This window comes from Hippoglossus hippoglossus, chromosome 22 (assembly GCF_009819705.1).
Source record: "Hippoglossus hippoglossus isolate fHipHip1 chromosome 22, fHipHip1.pri, whole genome shotgun sequence".
Taxonomy (NCBI): domain Eukaryota; kingdom Metazoa; phylum Chordata; class Actinopteri; order Pleuronectiformes; family Pleuronectidae; genus Hippoglossus; species Hippoglossus hippoglossus.
The window spans coordinates 3,793,651-3,813,055 of record NC_047172.1 but is presented as its reverse complement, the minus strand read 5'-3'; the positions used below and the strand labels follow the sequence as shown (position 1 = coordinate 3,813,055).

Genomic DNA, 19,405 nt, shown 5'->3' with positions numbered 1-19,405 from the left:
AGTTGGAGAAATAATATACTTGAGTAAAAGTACTAACACCAAGCTGTAAACTGCACTTAAATATTACTACTTTTATTTATATTATTATCAATTGTATTATTCCATTATCATTACTCTTTAATTGCATGAATGCTTTGTCTGAGAATAAGCTTATGATGATAGTAGAAACCATAATTAAAAGTGTTAAAAGTAATTTCTATAGTTAATAAAGTTGCGCTCCCAGCATTATTTATCCTTTGAGACCTTTTCAACAGCTTCAGGCAGAATATGAGTCATTCACATGTGCACAAACGGTAGAAATCCAGGCAGAAATGTTTATTTTTATTTTCCAAATTCTCCCAAAACAAAAGTGTGTGAGACACAATCCTGAACAGCAACAGCATGGGTGATAATTCAAGTAGAAGTTAAACACAATGACACACTGATACATTTTTTACAATACATGTGTTCAAATCAAATGTAGAAAGAACAGGAATTAGACACAAATTTGGTTCCAGATCGACAAAAACAAACATCAGATCCCTCCGACACAAGAAAAATACTTTTCTGATCCCTTTAGAGTTAAAATACATCAAGTGGTCATAAATCCAAGACACATTCCAGTTTTTGCTCAGTGACATTAACAGCATATGACTGAGCATTGTTTTGAATAAGTAGGACACACAAATGAACAATGACAATATTCCCTTTAAAATGATATTATCTACACAAAGACCAAAATAAAATCAAAATAAACACTTTGACCAAAGTTCACATTTTCTCAGTTGTAGACCTGAAAAACCCAAACTCACAAACTCTCTCATCTTTTATCTTTTATGTGCGTAAAAAAATACATTTCAGAAACTATATCTCAGAAAATATCAGTGAAATATCTCAAGAACAATAAATCTTTGAGTGTGTTATAAACACAGAACTTTCCATTCGTAGTGAAGTGATAGGAAATGACTGATGGAGCAGTAATATTCAGTTAGAACACATCACCCTTAGTTAGGTGATATTATCTATACAACAAATCTTGCGAGCAAACATCATTAGTGTTAATTATCCTTAACGACAATGCAAACACAGTGAACTGACCTCAAAACCCCTCAGGACAGATGCTAATAAACCAGATCTGAACCGGACCAGACTGTGTCCTCAGCCGATTTGGTTCAGTTCCCGTGCTTTATTCCTCAGGTGCCTCTTACGCATCTTGTTTATCCACTGAATAGCGAGCTTGGCAAAGTTAGCTGCCTTGAAGAAAGCCATGAAGACTCCACACAGGATGGCGACGGAGTTCCAGGGATTTGCGGTCACGATCTGTTTGGAAGTGAACAGAGTTGTGTTACAGAGCTACACACCGGACGGATGCTGACGTGGAACAGGGAGAACTTACCAGTCGGATTTCTTGCATGAAAGGATCCCGCCATTCAAAGACAGCAAAGAAAAGCTGGTTGCTTTGCTCCGACTCAGGTCTTTTATCATTGAATTTCACCACAGTTGACTAGAAGACCAAATGCTGAGGTTAATGCTTTTAAAGTATATTTTCATCTCGTACGCACGCACGCGTAAGTTGGTCGGACATAGATACCTCTTGACGAAACTCCATAGCATCATTGCTTTTCCCAGACGTCCTCACTAAAGACATCTTGACCCAGGTCCTGAATCCTCCAGAGAAGGTCCACATGGAGTAATTCTTCTCACAGTCCCTCATGAACTCTGACTGATTCAGGCTGTCAGGAAACACAGGGAACACTCACATCACATCACAGCACATGTGCATTATTTAATACACGATCACACCGGGTCACAAAGCTTTTTACAAATCAGTGTTTACTTTCGTTTCATGACCCAAAAGTCACTAAATAACTTTTAAATTGTAAACTGTCAATCAGTCGGTGCATTATCTGTGGTGTGAGCCACCAGGAGGCATCAGTAAACAGGATCTATCCGTGGTGTTTGCAGTTACCTGTCAGTCAAGTCACTAAACTTGGCGAAAAGCATGTAGGTGATGGCACTGAAGTCCTCTTTGGTTTCATTGTGACTGAACTGCATGAAGATCAGCTCTTTGTTTCTGACGTCAGAGGGACCGCGGACCACCAGAGCTCGTTTCTGTGAGACACGAGAAGAGACGTTTTTATGATCTATCATAAAAGACAACCCATCAATCTCACTTCTACCACCTTAGCTTAAAGGAGGCATGTGATGTTTTTCAGTGTTTCTTTCCTCTCGAGGGTTTAATGTTTTTTGTGAATGTAAAAGTTCCGCAAAGTTAAAAAGTCCTAAAAGCTCCTAAAACACCTCGTCAGTAGTCGGCTGATACTTCCACATTAAAATGATCAACCCGTATATGAGCAGAAACTATGCTAAATGTATTAATATTCTTGAACTATAATTGTAACCACCAGTTGAAGGAATGTATGGCTGACCTCTGTTTGATTTGTAAATGGTCCGAAGTAAGTCACGTTGTTAATCACACAGTCTCCCTGTTGAGGTTCGCCCGGGTTCACTAACGAAGGGATGTCGTCGTGGTAGTGATGTCTGCAGCTCAGCAGCTGAGCTCGGCCAGGATAGAGAGCGATACCTTGTTAAAAAACAACACAATAATGAATAATAAATCATCCCGGATCAAGACATTTCATTGTTGGTTTAACAAAATGTTGTTGATAGAAGCAATGAACAGTTGAAGATTATTATTCATACAAACCAGGGGGAGAAAACGACTCCACCTCTTTGTAGGTGACGGACATGACGGGGTGGTTGAGTTTGTCCAGAAAGTCAGAGATGGTCTGGTACACCAGGAACGCCGCCACCGCCGTCAGCAGCAGGTAGATGAAGATGAGCGCCACCGTGAAAACATTCTTCAGGCAGGTTTTACTAAATCTCCTCGCCGGGCTGCTCTCACTGATGTCGTCCTCTGCAGCGGGAGAAAATATCAGTCATACAACTGGGAAATTCAGACAACCTTAAGAAAACAGAGAAACCAGCAGCAGTGATAAACTGTGTCACTGGCAATATTAAAATTCAAGATAATTCCTTTTTTTTAAATTAAGAAATAATAAAAGATCAGCTCTAGGTTGATGCTAATCTTTAGATTTCATGTAAACATAAAAACAAACAAGTTAAGCAGCTCTAATCCGTGTCTGCTCAGAAATGTTTGAACTCCTGATGCTGTGACATGTTCGGAGAAGATCATCAACCCCCCAGCGAAGAGGCCTCTCTGACCACAGCTCTGCTCCCACCTGGGGAGATCCTGCCGTTCGGCTCTTCTCCCTCCTCCAGGTCTTCTGGTGAATCGTCAAAAAGGTCCGGAGACTGTGTGTGGCCTTCACCTTCGTCATCATCACCGAACTGGGAGGTTGAGAAGATGACATTTTATTTTAGGCAGCAGCACAGATAAAAACATTCACTACTTTCTCATTGGCCGTTGCTTCTTTAATATTCTACTATATGAATGAAAATGTGAATTCTATCAATGTAGATGCGTGTGTGATGGATGCATGTACTTGTTGTTATTTGATTGTGTTTATATGCTGCAGACATTTTCAAGAAAGATTCCACACTGTGGCAATAAAGACAATTATATTATATAATAATAGATATTCATATTCTATATAAAGTTATTTATATATTTTGTTATCAGAAACAGGTAAACGATTTATGGAAAACCATTTAAAATAAATATCATATCTAAAATACATCGATGATACAACAAAATATTAAAAATAGCTCCATCTACAGCAAAAACAACAGAAAGATTATACACCTTAAAGCATCTCTAATAATAATATACATATATTAATAGATAACTCACTATATATTACTTTGATGTACATTTATCTTGAGCAACTACTTTTACAATATTGGATTACTTGTACTTAAAGTAATGATAGTAAACTTTATTCACACGTCACTTTTTTAAACAATGTTACAGAATGTTTTACAGTGACGAAAGACAGAAGAAAGAAGAAAATAAATAGGATTCTGTCCATTCATCCGACCAGATAAATAAATAGGACAGTGTCAGTCACACGTGATGGAGCTGTGTTGTTCTGACAACGTGCAGCAGGAGAACGAGGCTCCTGCAGGGACTTTAAAATGCATGTAACAGTTAACGAGGAGCAGGGGGGAGAGCAGCAGGTTGTAATGAGCGGTCAGACTCGAGAGAAACTCTGTGGTCAGCTCGTTTCAAGGCACAGGAAGCTGCTCCGTCCTGCTGCTGCTGCTGCTGCACAGTCACATGATGTCCACCGAGCCTCCGCCACTTCTTCTAGTAATTATTAATTAAAGGACAAACAGCAGCATTAGGAAACCGTGTGTGGGGTTAAAGGAGGATACACCTCTGCTGCTCACCTCTCGGTATGAAGACCGGGACTTGTCCTTCCTCAGCATTCCTCTGCACGAAGCTCTTCAACAACAACAACGAGAAGAAGAAGTAGAAGTTTGAAAAGCACTCTTCATAACCACCCGATGCATGTTTAATGAAGTCCCCTTGTCCCAGGCCTCAGGTCTCAGCTCCTCTTTCCCAAACACAAACAGCCTGTGCGGATTCTGGTGACGGAGATAAAGTCAGAGCCCATCCCATGATAATGAGACACCTCCAGGCCGCGATACAACAGGAACACACCACGGGTCCTGGTTTCCTCGTTTCCTGCGCCCTTGCCCTTCTGTGGTGACCTAATGCTGCCTTCACGTGCTCATAGGAGGTTTCTCTAAAGTCACTGTACTGTAAAGTGAGTCTCGAGTTTTAAGTGACCAATTGAATGTTGCTTTTATTTCATCTGCCTGTATCACTACTGTTTTATTTTCCAATATCATTTTAGCCTCTGAGTCACACATTTTGCTGTGTTTTAGTACGTTTGTGTGATATAAATATATTATTATATATTATAAAAAGTTTTTCTTCTTCTTTTTCTCTGGGTTCATGTTTGAGTCAGTCCATTATGGACCAATGAGCTTTACTGAAAAGAAAAACCAGTAAAAACCTGAACAAGAAAAAACTAAACAATATCACTGGTCTATTTTTGATTTTCGAAAAATAAAGTTTGACTTCACTGCAACTCAAATTCCACTTGTCGCCTTTTCGCTGTCTTTACACTTAAACTTTGAGGTTGTTTTTACCATAGACTGTGTGGTTGCCACCTGTGTTTAACGTGTTACAGAAGAAAACAACGGTTTTCTTATTTAAGACCTAAAATAAGTTTTATCATCCTGTGATAATTGCCATAATCTGTTTCTTATCATTGCACACCCTGCACGTGGCGGTAGTAATGTGTGAGAAATGGCATGAAGCCCTCGATTGACCACAGTGAGCTGTTAAACCTTCGTCTGTCTAATTTCCGGATGGTGTTTGAACGCACCATCCGGAAGTTTTCGCGGACAGGAAGTGAAGCGAATCCAAGAGTTCCCGCATAGAAACGACAGTGGCGCCATGGCAACAGCGCTTCTCTGCGTTCTCTGCGTCGTCCTCTGTGCGACTTTAGCGCAAGACTTCAAATTAAAGTTTAAAGCTGCGACCAAACCTGTGCGGTTATTTACCGAAGAGGAGCTGAGGAGATACGACGGCAGCGAGGTGAACTTTCATCATATATACAATCTGTTAGTGAGGCAGCAACGGTCTGTGGTTATATACAGTCTGTTGTTATATACAGTCTGTTGTTATATACATAGAGTCTGTGGTTATATACAGTCTGTGGTTATATACTCTCTGTGGTTATATACAATCTGTTAGTGAAGCAGCAACAGTCTGTTGTTATATACAGTCTGTGGTTCTATACAGTCTGTGGTTATATACAGTCTATAGGTGAACTAGAATCATTATATACAGTCTGTGGTTATATACAGTCTGTGGTTATATACAGTCTATAGGTGAACTAGAATCATTATATACAGTCTGTGGTTATATACAGTCTGTGGTTATATACAGTCTGTGGTTCTATACAGTCTATAGGTGAACTAGAATCATTATATACAGTCTGTGGTTATATACAGTCTGTGGTTATATACAGTCTGTGGTTCTATACAGTCTGTGGCTGAAGCAGAATCCTCACGTACAGACTCTTCTGTGTTGCAGGAGTCTCAGCCCGTGTACATGGCCGTGAAAGGAGTCGTGTTCGATGTCACCAGAGGAAAAGGTGAAGAAAAAACAGATTCTGCTCCAGATTCATTCTGAACTGACAGAAAACTATCAACAGTCATGGAAAATATTCTTATTAAAATCAAGTAATAAAATACGAAAGGTTAATCTAAAATATAATCCTGCACAGCGAGTACTTCTATATACCTAAAGATCGAATGTAATCAAACCCAATCATTTAGGCTATAACAGTATTCTTCAATGGGTGACTCTGCACAAGTACCTGGGATTTTGGTTCTTTAAGTATTTTCTTTTTTCTTTTTTTCTTTTTTAACTACTTTACTCTTTTAAACTTTTTTAGCTTTTAAGTAAATTGCAGGAATTTAACATGTGATTGAGGGTTAACACATCGTGATATTAACTCAAGTTAAAAGTTAAAAGTTGTGGTTGCTCGTCATGTGTCAGATGTGAGTTCCATCCACTGCTGATTCATTTCCTCTTCAAACTTCCCTCATATTTTGATAACATTTTTTTTATCTGACGCACCAAAGAGGTCAAACTTGTGACTCAGCTCATTGTTGTGTTATTACTCATTACGTCACTAATCCCCCCCCCCGCTGCAGAGTTCTATGGTAAAGATGCTCCATACAACGCCCTGGTGGGAAAGGACTCCACTCGGGCTGTGGCTAAGATGAGCCTGGACCCGGCAGACCTGACCTCAGATACTGTGAGTGTCGCCTGAACATCCAGAAACAACCCCCCCCACACACACACACACACACACACACACACACACACACACACACACACACACACACACACACACACACCTGTCTGGGCGGGACGCACTGACACCTGACACCTTTCATGGCGCACTGTGGGAAACAATGAGTCCACTGTGTAGGGTGTAACGACTGTCACTTAACTTGACAGCACAAACTCGTTATATAGTGGATTATACAGTGAGTAGTGAGTTATCTTCGGACACGGACATATTTTCCTGTAGATCATATGACCCCCCCACCCCTGCTCTTACATCTTTGATTTGAATCACGAGAAACGGCCCCTGAAGCCTCTTCAACGATGAAAACAGAGGAAGAAAACAATGACTGAAAGTAAAAAGGTGACTTTCTTCCATCTTCACATCCACAGGCCGGCCTCAGCGAGGAGCAGCTCCAGTCTCTGGACAGTGTGTTCGAAGGCACGTACAAGACAAAGTATCCCATCGTGGGCTACACGGCGTCACGCATCCTCAAGGACGACGGGAGTCCGGACGAAGACTTCAAACCAGAGGACCAGCCGCATTTTCAAATCAAAGATGAGTTTTAATCTCATTTCCTGTAGTTAAGTCAGATAGTCTTATTGTGAAGGGGTTTCTATTGGCTTTTTTTTTACTATTTTCTGTTTACTTCCAAGTGCAATAAATGTAGAAACAAATAAAATATGAATGACAGAGAGATTGTATCCATATTTACTTGAACTGGGGGTTTACATGGTTCTTTTTCAGCGGTGAGAGCTTTATTGTACAAGTAATATAATGTACTCCCTAAAAAACTTTTCTATACATATTTTTGTATTAAGGTGACAGATGTTTAATTTAGTCTCAGCTGTCAATCGTGAAATAAGTAATTCAAACCAAACTTATCAGAAACATGAACAAACATCAGTGTGATTAAAAACTACCTAAACGACATAAACCATCTTTGGGAAAAATGTATTTGATGTTTACTTAGATTTTTTCAGTTTGGCTCATGTCCTGTCTGCTAACATGGAGGAGGCGGGAGTCATGACCTGTACTGCAGCCAGCCACCAGGTGGCGATTGAGACGCTATTACGTCTGTCACAGTAATAAGAACAAATACATTGAACATATATAAACATAGTATTTAATCTATTTAATTTAAAGACATGACAGAAATGAATCCTTGGGAGGACGCGGTCTACGTAGCCCATGAAGGGGTTAGCTACCACTAACTGTCCTTTTTATTATCAATAGAGATTAATCACTAGTTATATCATATAACATAAATTATATCTAGAGACTTGTTGCTATTCAGAACTGGTTTTCTTTCTGCGCTAGGATGTTTTTTAAGAATAATAATGTAATTAAAAGCAGTGAATCTGAATGTTGACACGATCACAATCGATCCATTTGTTTAAAATGTTTGTACATTTATCAATAAAGTCTTAAAACCTCAAACTTCTCCAGAGTTTGTCTCAGTTGGATTTTCCACAGAAAGGCTGTGATCTCTTTACGACTCGCTGCTGTCATCTCCACACAGGCAACATAAATAGTGTGTCCGGGCCTATATAGCTCCGCGTGCTCCGATCAAAGGTCACAGGAGCGGAGATAGGCGATCGTCTCCGGGTTGAAGCGTCTTGCTCTGCCGGGTTTGCTCACTCCGGAGGTAAAGCTGTCCGGTCGTGTGTGATAGTAACCGAGTGGAAACCTCCCACGTTAACGCGCACAGAGATCTGCGTACGCACGGGTTCAAAGGACACACGCCCTGCCCTTGAGTCTGCCCGTGAGAGCGCAGCGTCGTTCTTTATCAGGTGAGGGTTCTGCTGGGAGTCGGCCACTGCAGCCTCGGTCCACCTGGGAAACACTTTCTTCTGCTGGAGCTCTTCCACCAACCACAGCCACGATGCCCAAAACAGTAAGAACCTTCCAACCTTTTACCGATTCTGAATGATCACATGTCGCTGAGACGTCTCTCTCCCCCAAGTTGGACAAGGAGGTGGTGGGTTTATGGAGTAAAGCTTCTTAAATGTATGAGTTTATGCTGAAATACATCTGGAGAGAAACCGCTGAGCATAAATCAAATGTATTTTTTATAGTTTTAGTCTCTTGTTAAACATCTTTTTGTTTTTACCTCTGAGTTTCCAAGTGACACCGATCCTTCTTGACATTTACTCATTAACCAGAGGTAGAGTTTGACCCATGCTGTTCACATTCCTGGGAGAAGAAATGCTCTGAAAGTGCTTCTCCTTTGCTGAAACTGGCCCGTGTGCTGTTTGTGTGGTCATGTGAATCTGAAAAATAATCACGCTCATTAACTTGGGTGACCCTGGAAATACGTGTAAATGCCAGAACTGACGTTTCCTCAACATCTCATGACTGTGTGGTTTAACCGCTTCTTTCTGCCCCTCGATTGTTCTAAGTCGGGCGGCGTTAATCAATTTTCCATCCATAAACTAAAAGGGAGGCTTGTGCTTGTGAGTCCTAAACGCCCTCAGAGAGAGTTACCTAAGTAGATGACCACATCAGACTGCTGGAAAACTGATAAGAAAGGACGCAGTGTGCGTTACGACTGCAACTCAGCGCTTATATTGACACTCCAAGGAGAACGGCTCTGTGGGGAGGTCATGCTGACGTCTGACTTTGAACCAACCTGAAATCAAACTGATTTATGAGTCATGTTAGTCAACTATTGCTTTCGTTTTTTCTAGAAAATGCTGTTGAGTTGAATTTCGGCATTCATTTTAACAATCAACAGTAAAGTGACACGATTGTAGGAACCCAAAAAATACATTCCAAATAAAACAAAACTCCAGAATTCAATGCAGCGCACTTAATGGTTGTAATGGATTACTTGCTTTCAGCGGAGGTTTCATAAATGTTGTGTTCCAGTTTTTGTTGCCCAAGTTTCGGCGAGTTTATCTTTATGACACCCGGGGCGTGCTCCAGTTCATAAAATGATTGTGTAAGAGCTGCGTGCCCGGTCTGGCCTGCAGAGCCTGGGTCAAGCAGGTGTTGTGTGCTTTTCATTTCTTTTTGGTACAAAAATTGAGATGAATTCCCTTTTTTCATCGCCTGGGCAATTATTCCTGGAGACTCAAGAAAGTCAGATTTAAGTGCCGAGCGTTTAAATGCTCTTGCGATAAGTGGTCGATCTCCGTGAGGTGAAGTCTGAAGGCAACTTGGCAAGCGGGGAGTATTTAGATTTTTTTTTTTAATCTGCTTATGTGCAACCTTGCAGAACCTCACAAGGGCAGTCCAAAGTCTAATGAGATAGTGAGCAATTATGGTTTATGAACAATCCACTTCACAGCTCCACGTTAAATGCATCGTTCACACCAACGACTGAACGGATCATTTGTTTGTTTTTACCATCAAATAAGTTGTTTTTTTTAATAATGTAATCACCAAAAAGTGCCATATTCCTGAAGGTTCACTCAAAACACGACTCTGAGAAATGTAAGATCGACGGATTCAGATCTATGTTTATAAAAGTGACTGACTGAAGGGAAACAGGGAACCTCTGTTGTCACGTGACTAAAATACCTTTTTTCGTTGCAGGTCAACGTTCGCGTCACCTCGATGGACGCGGAGCTGGAGTTCTCCTTCCACCCCAACACCACAGGGAAGCAGCTCTTTGACCAGGTCTGCGTGGAACAGTGAAGCACAACACACAGATTTGTTTGAATCATGGTTTAGTCTCAACTGGAGCTGTGGGAATCGTAGTGTCTTGAAAACGAAGCTGCATCTGATAAAGTTTTTCTGGTTGTAGAACCAGACAATTGACTCTTGGTAGTATTTGGTTGTAATAAGTTAAGATTCTGATGCTGAGCTATTTAATCCTTAATTTAAAAAGTTAGATGATGATATACTTTTAAAGTCAGAGCTTTGAGTCAAATGTTTGACTTATAAGTATTTCAGTTTTGTCATTCCTTTGATTTCATGTTTTTTTTTTTTATTCCTGGCAGAAATCGGGATGTTTTGAAACCATCTTTAAATATACCATACACCAATTGACAAATTATCCCACATTTAAAATGGCTTCTCAGTAACAGTGTTGGAATTCAGATTCATCACTCGAGGGAAACACTGATTAAAATAAAGTGTCCATCATCTTTTTAAGTAAAAGTACCAAAGTAAAAAAAAAACACTTCATTCATTCATTCTGTTTATTTTGTTCCACATATTTAATTTCCACCACAAATTTGGTACAAAACAATAAATCAATAGATGGAAAAGAAAACCCTAATAGAGCAGAAGGGAGCTTCTCAGTAAGATCCTGTTTTCACCTTGTTTTCTTCTGTGTGTGTTTGTTGAAGGTTTCCAGGACCATCGGACTCCGTGAGGTTTGGTACTTCGGGCTGCAGTTCACCGACATCAGAGGACTCACCACGTGGCTGAGCTTTGAAAAGAAGGTGAGTTTGTGATACTGAATGAGTGAAAGACACCTAGTTCGGTCCCTGTGCTGTTAACCTGGAAAGTTGTTCCACTCTTCACGACTTTACTCCGTATCTATTAATTATTTACTCAGTTTATCTTCTTATATTAATCATCAGGACTGATCACTGTTATTGTGTCTCTCTTAAAAAAAAACAATCAGGTCACTGCTGCAGGACCAAGAACATCCGCCCAGTTCTAACTATCTAACTCACAGAAAACTCAAAGTCTTCCTCAATTCTCAGCTCTTTTATATCAAGTCTTACAAACGGCATTTATTAAGTTTATTGATTTAATATCTCTCACATGCAATTTGACTCTTAATTCTGTTTTCTCTGTTTGATTTATGATAAATTACTGTAAATCCTCAGATACAGTTTGGTCACCGTCACTTTTTTAGTGGAGGATTGTTGAATAAAAACAGTCAGAATGAACAATCAAATATTCCCTTCAACAACATGGAACCAGTTCAAAGTGCTTAGATTATGAAACAACCCGTCTTTTCTACTGTACTGTAATGAAATAACACTGCCCTCCTCTCCTCACATGTTATATTTAATCTTCTCCGTGCTGTGCTCAGGTGATGGGCCAGGATGTGAAGAAGGAGACGCCCCTGCAGTTCAAACTGAAGGCCAAGTTCTACCCAGAGGACGTGACCGAGGAGCTGGTCCAGGACGTCACCAGGAGGCTCTTCTTCCTGCAGGTGAAGGAGGACCTTCTGGCGGAGGAGATCTACTGCCCTCCGGAGTCCGCCGTGCTGCTCGCCTCCTACGCCGTCCAGGCCAAGTACGGAGAGTACCAAAAGGTGGCGCACCCGACGGGTTACCTGTCCTCAGAGCGCCTGCTGTCCAATAAGTGAGTGTGACTTGGTGGGAGGAGGCGAAACTTCAGTTGTAGCACTGGTGATGAGTTTCCACAAGGTCGAGTGTATGTGCAGCAGTTTGACAATAAAAAGTAGAAAGACAAAAACAAAGCCAACGAGAATGTTTGTTTGCTTAAAACCCAAATGTGAAATTTATCGTAAATATATGAATTAATATCCTAAAACATCTGAACCTCACACGTGTACAAAGAACGAGAGAATAAAAGAACATATTAAAACCCATAAATCTCAGAAACTTTCTAAAACTATTGAAGATTCATTGAAATTATTGATATTTTACTGAATTCAAATCATCTCAGCTACACAAGCTAAATCCTGAAGATCCAGATTTTTATTTAGATCTGTACTAGATATCACACACTCATAAATATCGGTCCCTTAAATCTACCTAATATTTCATCAAATTCCTTCAATCATTCCTTGAGGGAAATCTGTAAAAATGAAGGAAACGTTCTTTCTCTGAATCCTTTTCTTCAGGAGATCATGCAGCTCAATACAAGTCCCTGAACGACTTGGTTTACTTGTTACTACACTCACAGTAGCCAAGAAAAGACGTAGCAGTATGGGACGATGCAGCATGTGTTCGATTCCGCTCTGTACGTATACGCACAGACTGTTTACGCTCAGCGCGGCTCGCTGATAGCTCGTCTCTCCCCTCAGAGTGCTGAAGCAACACAAGCTGTCCAAGGAGCAGTGGCAGGAGAGAATCCAGACCTGGCACCAGGAGCACGGCTCCATGCTGAAGTAAGTGACGGGCACTTTATTGTCACAGCAAAACAATGACATAAATTATAGGACAATTTCTATTCAAGAAGTTTGTATATCTGCGTGTGATGTTACATATTTTCCGCGTGTTCGTCTCACGCGAGCAGGGAAGAGGCCATGATCGAGTATCTGAAGATCACTCAGGACCTGGAGATGTACGGCGTCAACTACTTTGACATCAAGAACAAGAAAAACACCGACCTGTGGTTGGGAGTCGACGCTCTGGGACTCAACATCTACGAGAAGGAGGACAGGTTAGTCACGAAACAAATGTCTTTCTGAACGTCTCTCCTGACACGCAGGAGCGTTTTCAGGGGACATAGCAGATCGTGGAATTTAAGGGGGTTGCTCTGGATCAGCTGTTCTCAGGGGCCCCCTCTCAGCTCGGGCCCCCTGGAAACTGCTTGCTTTGCCGACCTATGTGTAGCGTTCATCGACTCGATGACACACTAACCCTAACCCTAGACATGAGGGCACCACTCGAGCAGTCGCTGACCTCCACTACCTTTTTCTCTCAGGTTTTAAATAGAACATCTGACCACATGGCTGTTGTTGTTAAGAGGCCATCGACCTCCAGTTATTCTACAGCACCAACTTACAAACTCACTCACTCACTGGGAGACAAAGTTTTCTGTCTCAGAAGCTGCTGGACGTGTCTGATCCCGTCTCTTCTGTTCTCCCTCCTCCAGGCTGACTCCAAAGATCGGATTCCCCTGGAGTGAAATTAGAAACATTTCTTTCAATGATAAGAAATTCATCATCAAGCCCATAGACAAGAAAGCCCCTGTAAGTATTTACACATATATAAGTATATATATCCTCAGTAGTGAGTATTAATATTATGCAGATTATAGAAGCAAAAATCTTATTAGACAGATAAATTCAACCCTAACCCTCAATTCAATTTAAGTTGTTGTTTGCATTTTTTTTAAATGAATATGATACAACATCTGTGCCGAGACAAAAAAAAACGTTGACACATTAATGATGATTCCTAAGACACACACCACTGTTACAAAACATAAATATTACATAAGCTTACTCACATACTTCAGGGTGCTTTGACTCATCCTGTTTATGTGTATTTTTATATCGTCTTTCATCCATATTTTGCTTCAATGTTTTTTTATGTCCTGAGTAAAACAGTTAAAATCCCTGTGTTGTTAAAGCAAATTGTTGTTTCCAATCACTTTTTCAACATTTTTGTCAATGCTGAGCGTAAATATTACATTTCAAACACTGCGATCGCTCCAGAAATATAACCACGACTACGCAAACTTCAATTATAGCCTCAGCATCCTGCTGATTTTTGTATGATACGAAAACCAAACTGTCACTGAAATGTTGTTTTCTTAATTTTTCTTTGTTCTTGTAAGGATTTTATATTCTACGCTCCGCGGCTGCAAGTCAACAAACGCATCCTTCAGCTGTGCATGGGCAACCACGAGCTGTACATGCGCCGCCGCAAGGCCGACAGCATCGAGGTCCAGCAGATGAAGGCTCAGGCCAAAGAGGAGCGGCTGCAGAAGAAGACGGAGAAGTCAGTGAAGGGTCATTTAGTTAAAAGGGGGAAACGACACAGACGTTAAGATTTGATCTGGGGACACGACGGAGATGTACAATCCGTCTCTTTCTGTGTGTTTTTTCAGGGATCAGCTGGAGAGCGAGAAGAAGAAGAGGGAGACCATCGAGAAGGAGAAGGAGCAGATGGAGAAAGAGAAGCAGGATCTGATGAAGAAGCTCTACGAGTTTGAGGAGACGACCAAGAGAGCAGAGATAGGTGAGTGACACACGAGCCGCCACGACGCTCCTCACTGCGCACTTCACACAACAAACTGTAACTGAGGCCTGTGCTCTGGTTGCTGTGTCACAGATTCTAAAGTTACATGGTTTTATTGCCCTCTGCTGTTTATTTGCTTTATATAAGTTGAATGAATTGAGTGGATGTTATTTTCTGTGGGTTTTTTTAGCTCAGGACCACAATACTTGTGCCACGATATACGATCATTAGTTCGATTATTGTCTTGGAAGTTCAGTTTCACATCACGTTCACATTCCCGTCGTTCTTTTATCATAAAAAAAATAAAAGGAAAGAAATCCACCAAAACACAATCAATATGTTTGAATTCCAGAATTAAGATATAGACGTTAATTTGAGAGAAAATGACAAAAATCGTACATAGATTAAGAAAGTGATTGACAGAGTTTTGTGGAAATACGTTCTGTGGATTTTGCATAATCCTGCTGACCAACAAACAAATGGTGTTTATGTTTCTTTTCTTTTGACTTTTTTCATGAATCAATCAAGTTTTATTTGTGTAGCCTGTTTTCACAAATCACAATTTGCCTCATAGGATTTAACAATCTGTACAAAGTGCAACTTCCTTTGTCCTTAATCCTCGACTAGAGTAAGAAAACAAATTTTAAACGAGGAAAAAACACCTCAGAGAGTCAGAATAACTACATATTTATTCCTCTAATGTCTCTAAAATTACTCAATTGAAACAACTATTAACTTGAGGGGTCACAAGTTCATTTTATGGGTCCACAAGCCCAAAAAAACAGGAAACTCTTCCTTAAGTTAAGCAAATGTGTTATTCCACAGGCGTAAAATCATCAGTCATTTATCACCCTGTACTTTAACACCACGCAGTACTTGACAAACACCTCCCTGTGTTTCGCTGACTTTGTCGCGCAGAGCTTCAGGAGCAGCTGGACCGGGGCGTGAGGCTGGAGGAGGAGAGGAGGAAGGTGGAGCAGGAGGCGGCGCGGCTGGAGGCCGAGAGGATGGAGGCCATAATAGCCAAGGAGGAGCTGGTCAGGCAAGCGGAGGACCAGATAAAGAGCCAGGAGCAGCTGGTGAGTGCAACCGCGCACAGAGCACGCAAATCCTTCACGTGAGAAAAAAAGCGAAGTGGCACAAAACCACTCATCACAAACAAAGCTCCCACATCCAGGATAAACACTCATTGAGAGTCTGAACTAATGCGTCCTTCAGTTTGGGTGATTTTCCTGCTTCACTGGGATTAAAGCCGTCATGAGAAAACGACCTAAAACTCTTTCTCACACTGAAACTCTTTGAGGTAAATCCACTGGTAAAAGTGCCACATTTATTTATTCACATTACATTTCAACTAATATTAAATAATCCCAGTCGTAGTTGTTTGATCTCCCCTCTGTTTTTTGTGCTTTCGCTCATAGAGATAATTAAGGTCGGCGAGTTGAACAGGTAACTTCTCTTAGGTTGTTGTTGTTGTCGTTGTTGTTGACTCGGTTTGTGCGCCCCCCCCCCCCCTCCCCCCTCCTTAGACTGCAGAGCTGGCTGAGTACAGCGCCAAGATTTCTCTGCTGGAGGAGGCCAAGAGAGTCAAGGAGGAAGAGGCTGACTCATGGCACAACAAGGTGAGCCGCCAACACGCCATCATAAAGGATGCACCGGCTCCTCAGAGTCACCGGGATTCAAACGTTTCCTCCTCATCGCCTTTTCCTCCTATTTTCCTCTGGGCTGTAGTCAAGACTAAATTTGAGCACATATCTCCGCCAAGACCCAACAGTCCTCTTATGAATTTAAACACATTTAAATTTACGAGATTACAGTTTTTATTTGGATCTGCAGCAAATCTCATTCACAAAAAATCTGACCACGTTTAAAAAGAATTTCATCAAGATCCATGAATTTCATTGGTTGAATAGTAATACTAAAAGTAATTCAAAAACATAAGCTCTTATCTAGGAGGTAATAAATGGTTTAAAATACACTATAATGTAATAAAGTTCTATTGTAGTAAAAATGTAATGTAGTAGAAAGTTACCAGAAGTTTTAACTCCTCCCACAGCCACCAGCAGGAGAATGCTGTATAAATAGATAATAAAGTATGTAGGAAAACACGTCTGTCATAAATAGATTATATATTATAAAATATTATTATACTTTAAAATACACATATCTTTTCTTACAAACTGTTTCAAACGGTTTCATTTTCATGGTCATTGAAAATACCTTTAAAATAATTGTTTATATGAGATGTTTCCACTCTGATTTCCATCATGACCCATCTTTCTATTTTTGGATGCATTTCTAACATCTGCACAGTGAATAGTTGCACATTAGTTTTTTAGGAACTTTGGTTCATCTGCAGTTTTCTATCCTGTTGATCAACGAGCACTGTCCCTGTCAAACCTCCTGCCAGGTCATGGAGGTGGAGGAGAATCTGCTGAAGACAAGAGAAGAGCTGATCCTTGTGATGAATGCAGCTCCTGCACCCGCTCCCCCTGCATCCCCTCCTCCTGCATCCCCTCCTCCTGCACCCGCTTCTCCTGTTCCCACTCCTCCTGCTTCCTCCTCCTCCTCCTCCTCATCCTCCTCGGACGGCGAGAGCGACCACGAGAACAGCGAGGAGAACAGCACCTACAGCGCCGAGCTGCCGACGCAGGGCATCGAGGACCACCCTCAGGAGGAGGAGAGGCTCAGAGAGGCGGAGAAGGACGAAAGCCTGCAGAAAAAACTCATGGTGAGTCCAGGGTCCGAGGATACGGCCACTTTACTGATTTCACCGAAGATTCAGACAGTGGATGTTGTTTTACATCTAAAATGTGATTTAAAAACCAACCTGATCTTAAGAAGTTTAAAGGTCATACAAACGACATTCGCTGCCAATAGATGTCACACTTGCACCTGCACCTCAGACCAAGACAAATGCTCCGTAGGCCACACACAACCCTGACCCTAACACATAATAACCAAAAAGCATAGTGAATTATAAGTAAATTAGTTTTAAATTAAAAAGTTACTCGTGTAACTTAAGGTACATAGTAACTTCTGTAACATAAGATAACTGCTGTGCAGACGATAAAACAAATCCTTTCTGTGTCTGAACCAACGTCTGAGACACTTTGGAAGGTAAAGTTCATTCTGGGACATTCAGTGAAACCACCAAGCGGCGGAGAAGTATTTAAAGTGAATAGCGATACTGAAAAGTTCAGCTTATATAACAGAAATGTGCTCCTTCTTCCACAGGCCCTGAGCTCCGAGCTGGCGGAAGCCCGGGATGAGAACACAAAGACCCCGAACGACCTGCTCCACGCCGAGAACGTCCGGGTCGGCCGGGACAAGTACAAGACCCTGCGTCAGATCCGCATGGGCAACACCAAGCAGAGGATTGATGAGTTCGAGTCCTTGTAGGAAAACCTCCGAGACCCGAAGATCTCTCTCAAATACCTCAAACACCTCCCTGCCATTCCACCATCTTTTAATTCAAAGTGTGAAGTAATTCCAGACACATCTGCTCTTAAAGACCCAGAGAAAGCATGAAGATGATATTTGTCATAAACCTCCAGGAGCTTTATCAGTTTAACGTTTGCTTGAAAGCACTTTTCCTTTTTCTTTGTCGCCCTCAAACATCTCCAGTGTGCAGTTCAGTCCGTATTGCTCGACGACTATGTGTTCATCTTTTTAAAAAAAAACATAAAGCTATAGCGTTATTGCAATTTGTCTCTGCAGTTTTGTTATTAATTAAATGTAATGATGTGTTGTTAATGTCTTGTATTGCAACCACTGCCTTAAACGATCACTTCCTTATCAACTGATTTGCTGCTTTTTTTTTAATTAATCGTTTCATCTATAAAATGCCAGAAAACTTCGGGGTCATGTTTCAAACCTGAAACAGAATCTTAAATGTTTTGTTTTTTTTATATCTTAAAACAGAGACAAACACCAAACCCTCACATTTCAGGAGCTGAAACCAGCATTTTAATAAATTACTTATTAATCCATTAGCTAAGTTGTTGATGATTGACTTCTACTTTCCATCCTGTTTAAAAATTAGCATTATAGCATTTAGTGTTAAAAAGCCTTTTAGTATTTAAAACTAAGAAAAGCCCAAATTGAAGCTGTAGCCTGAGAAATCACGATTTCTAGTCTTTAGCATGAATAAAGTTCACGCTGACAAAAACTAGTTTGACCTCCTGCTCCCGTCTCTTAAAACTGATTTACATGCAGACTTTCAGGTTTAGAAATGTTTACTGACACCTCCACCTACACCTGTACCGTAAACACAACGTTGTGTTGTGCTCCTTTAAACAGACACGAGTGTGAACCTTCACTGAGGGACACTGGAAACTAAGATCGTCCTCTTCCACCTTAAATAATAAAAAATAAAAAACCATGCGTTCTCCTTTATTTAATTCTAATTTATTCCCTCATCAAAGAGGTTTATGTTTTCATTTTGTGTCTGCTTGATTGTTTAATTAATTTACTGGTTGGCTGCTTTCTGTCTGGTTGGCTGGTTGACTATGTGACTGACTGACTGGTTGGCTGGTTGGTTGGTTGAAGGTTGGTGCAGATCCTTTGTCTCTTTCTTTATCATTTCTTTATTCATTTCTTTTTGTCAATTTCTCAGGAAGTTTTGTTCTGGATCTTAAAGCATCACTTTCACTCTGGTCATGTTTAGACGACCAGATTATAACATGGATATAATTCCACTGTGAAATGTGAGAGGAGGATCCGTTGCTGTTGGAGCTGAAGAAC

The 19,405-nt window shown here is 40.9% G+C and overlaps 3 protein-coding genes across 6 annotated transcripts; 2 read left to right on the top strand and 1 right to left on the bottom strand.

Moving 5' to 3' along the window:
* Positions 1 to 291: 291 nt before the first annotated feature.
* pacc1 (proton activated chloride channel 1) lies at positions 292 to 4,654 on the bottom strand. 3 transcript variants are annotated; one of them, XR_004612800.1, is made up of 9 exons: positions 4,333 to 4,654; positions 3,222 to 3,330; positions 2,687 to 2,896; positions 2,409 to 2,563; positions 1,949 to 2,091; positions 1,571 to 1,712; positions 1,376 to 1,483; positions 1,059 to 1,299; positions 292 to 1,005 (listed from the first exon to the last, which is right to left on the bottom strand). XR_004612800.1 is itself a non-coding variant. In XM_034576896.1 (8 exons), exons 1-8 carry the CDS (start codon positions 4,369 to 4,371, stop codon positions 1,138 to 1,140), a joined length of 1,068 nt encoding a protein of 355 aa, XP_034432787.1. In that variant the 5' UTR covers positions 4,372 to 4,654; the 3' UTR covers positions 292 to 1,137. The 3 variants fall into 3 exon arrangements, 1 of the variants encoding a protein (XP_034432787.1); XR_004612801.1 differs by having other exon boundaries at positions 292 to 1,009; positions 1,065 to 1,299; XM_034576896.1 differs by having other exon boundaries at positions 292 to 1,299.
* Positions 4,655 to 5,348: 694 nt separating this feature from the next.
* Positions 5,349 to 7,499, top strand: nenf (neudesin neurotrophic factor). Its single transcript, XM_034576900.1, has 4 exons — positions 5,349 to 5,551; positions 6,053 to 6,113; positions 6,679 to 6,782; positions 7,208 to 7,499. Exons 1-4 carry the CDS (start codon positions 5,411 to 5,413, stop codon positions 7,382 to 7,384), a joined length of 483 nt encoding a protein of 160 aa, XP_034432791.1. The 5' UTR covers positions 5,349 to 5,410; the 3' UTR covers positions 7,385 to 7,499.
* Positions 7,500 to 8,457: 958 nt separating this feature from the next.
* Positions 8,458 to 18,332, top strand: ezra (ezrin a). 2 transcript variants are annotated; one of them, XM_034576893.1, is made up of 13 exons: positions 8,458 to 8,712; positions 10,356 to 10,439; positions 11,114 to 11,209; positions 11,812 to 12,086; positions 12,775 to 12,858; positions 12,987 to 13,133; positions 13,569 to 13,665; positions 14,256 to 14,419; positions 14,529 to 14,659; positions 15,578 to 15,738; positions 16,189 to 16,281; positions 17,070 to 17,387; positions 17,894 to 18,332. In XM_034576893.1, exons 1-13 carry the CDS (start codon positions 8,701 to 8,703, stop codon positions 18,059 to 18,061), a joined length of 1,830 nt encoding a protein of 609 aa, XP_034432784.1. In that variant the 5' UTR covers positions 8,458 to 8,700; the 3' UTR covers positions 18,062 to 18,332. The 2 variants fall into 2 exon arrangements, with proteins under 2 accessions (XP_034432784.1, XP_034432782.1); XM_034576891.1 differs by having other exon boundaries at positions 17,070 to 17,390; positions 17,897 to 18,332.
* The last annotated feature ends 1,073 nt before the right edge of the window (positions 18,333 to 19,405 follow it).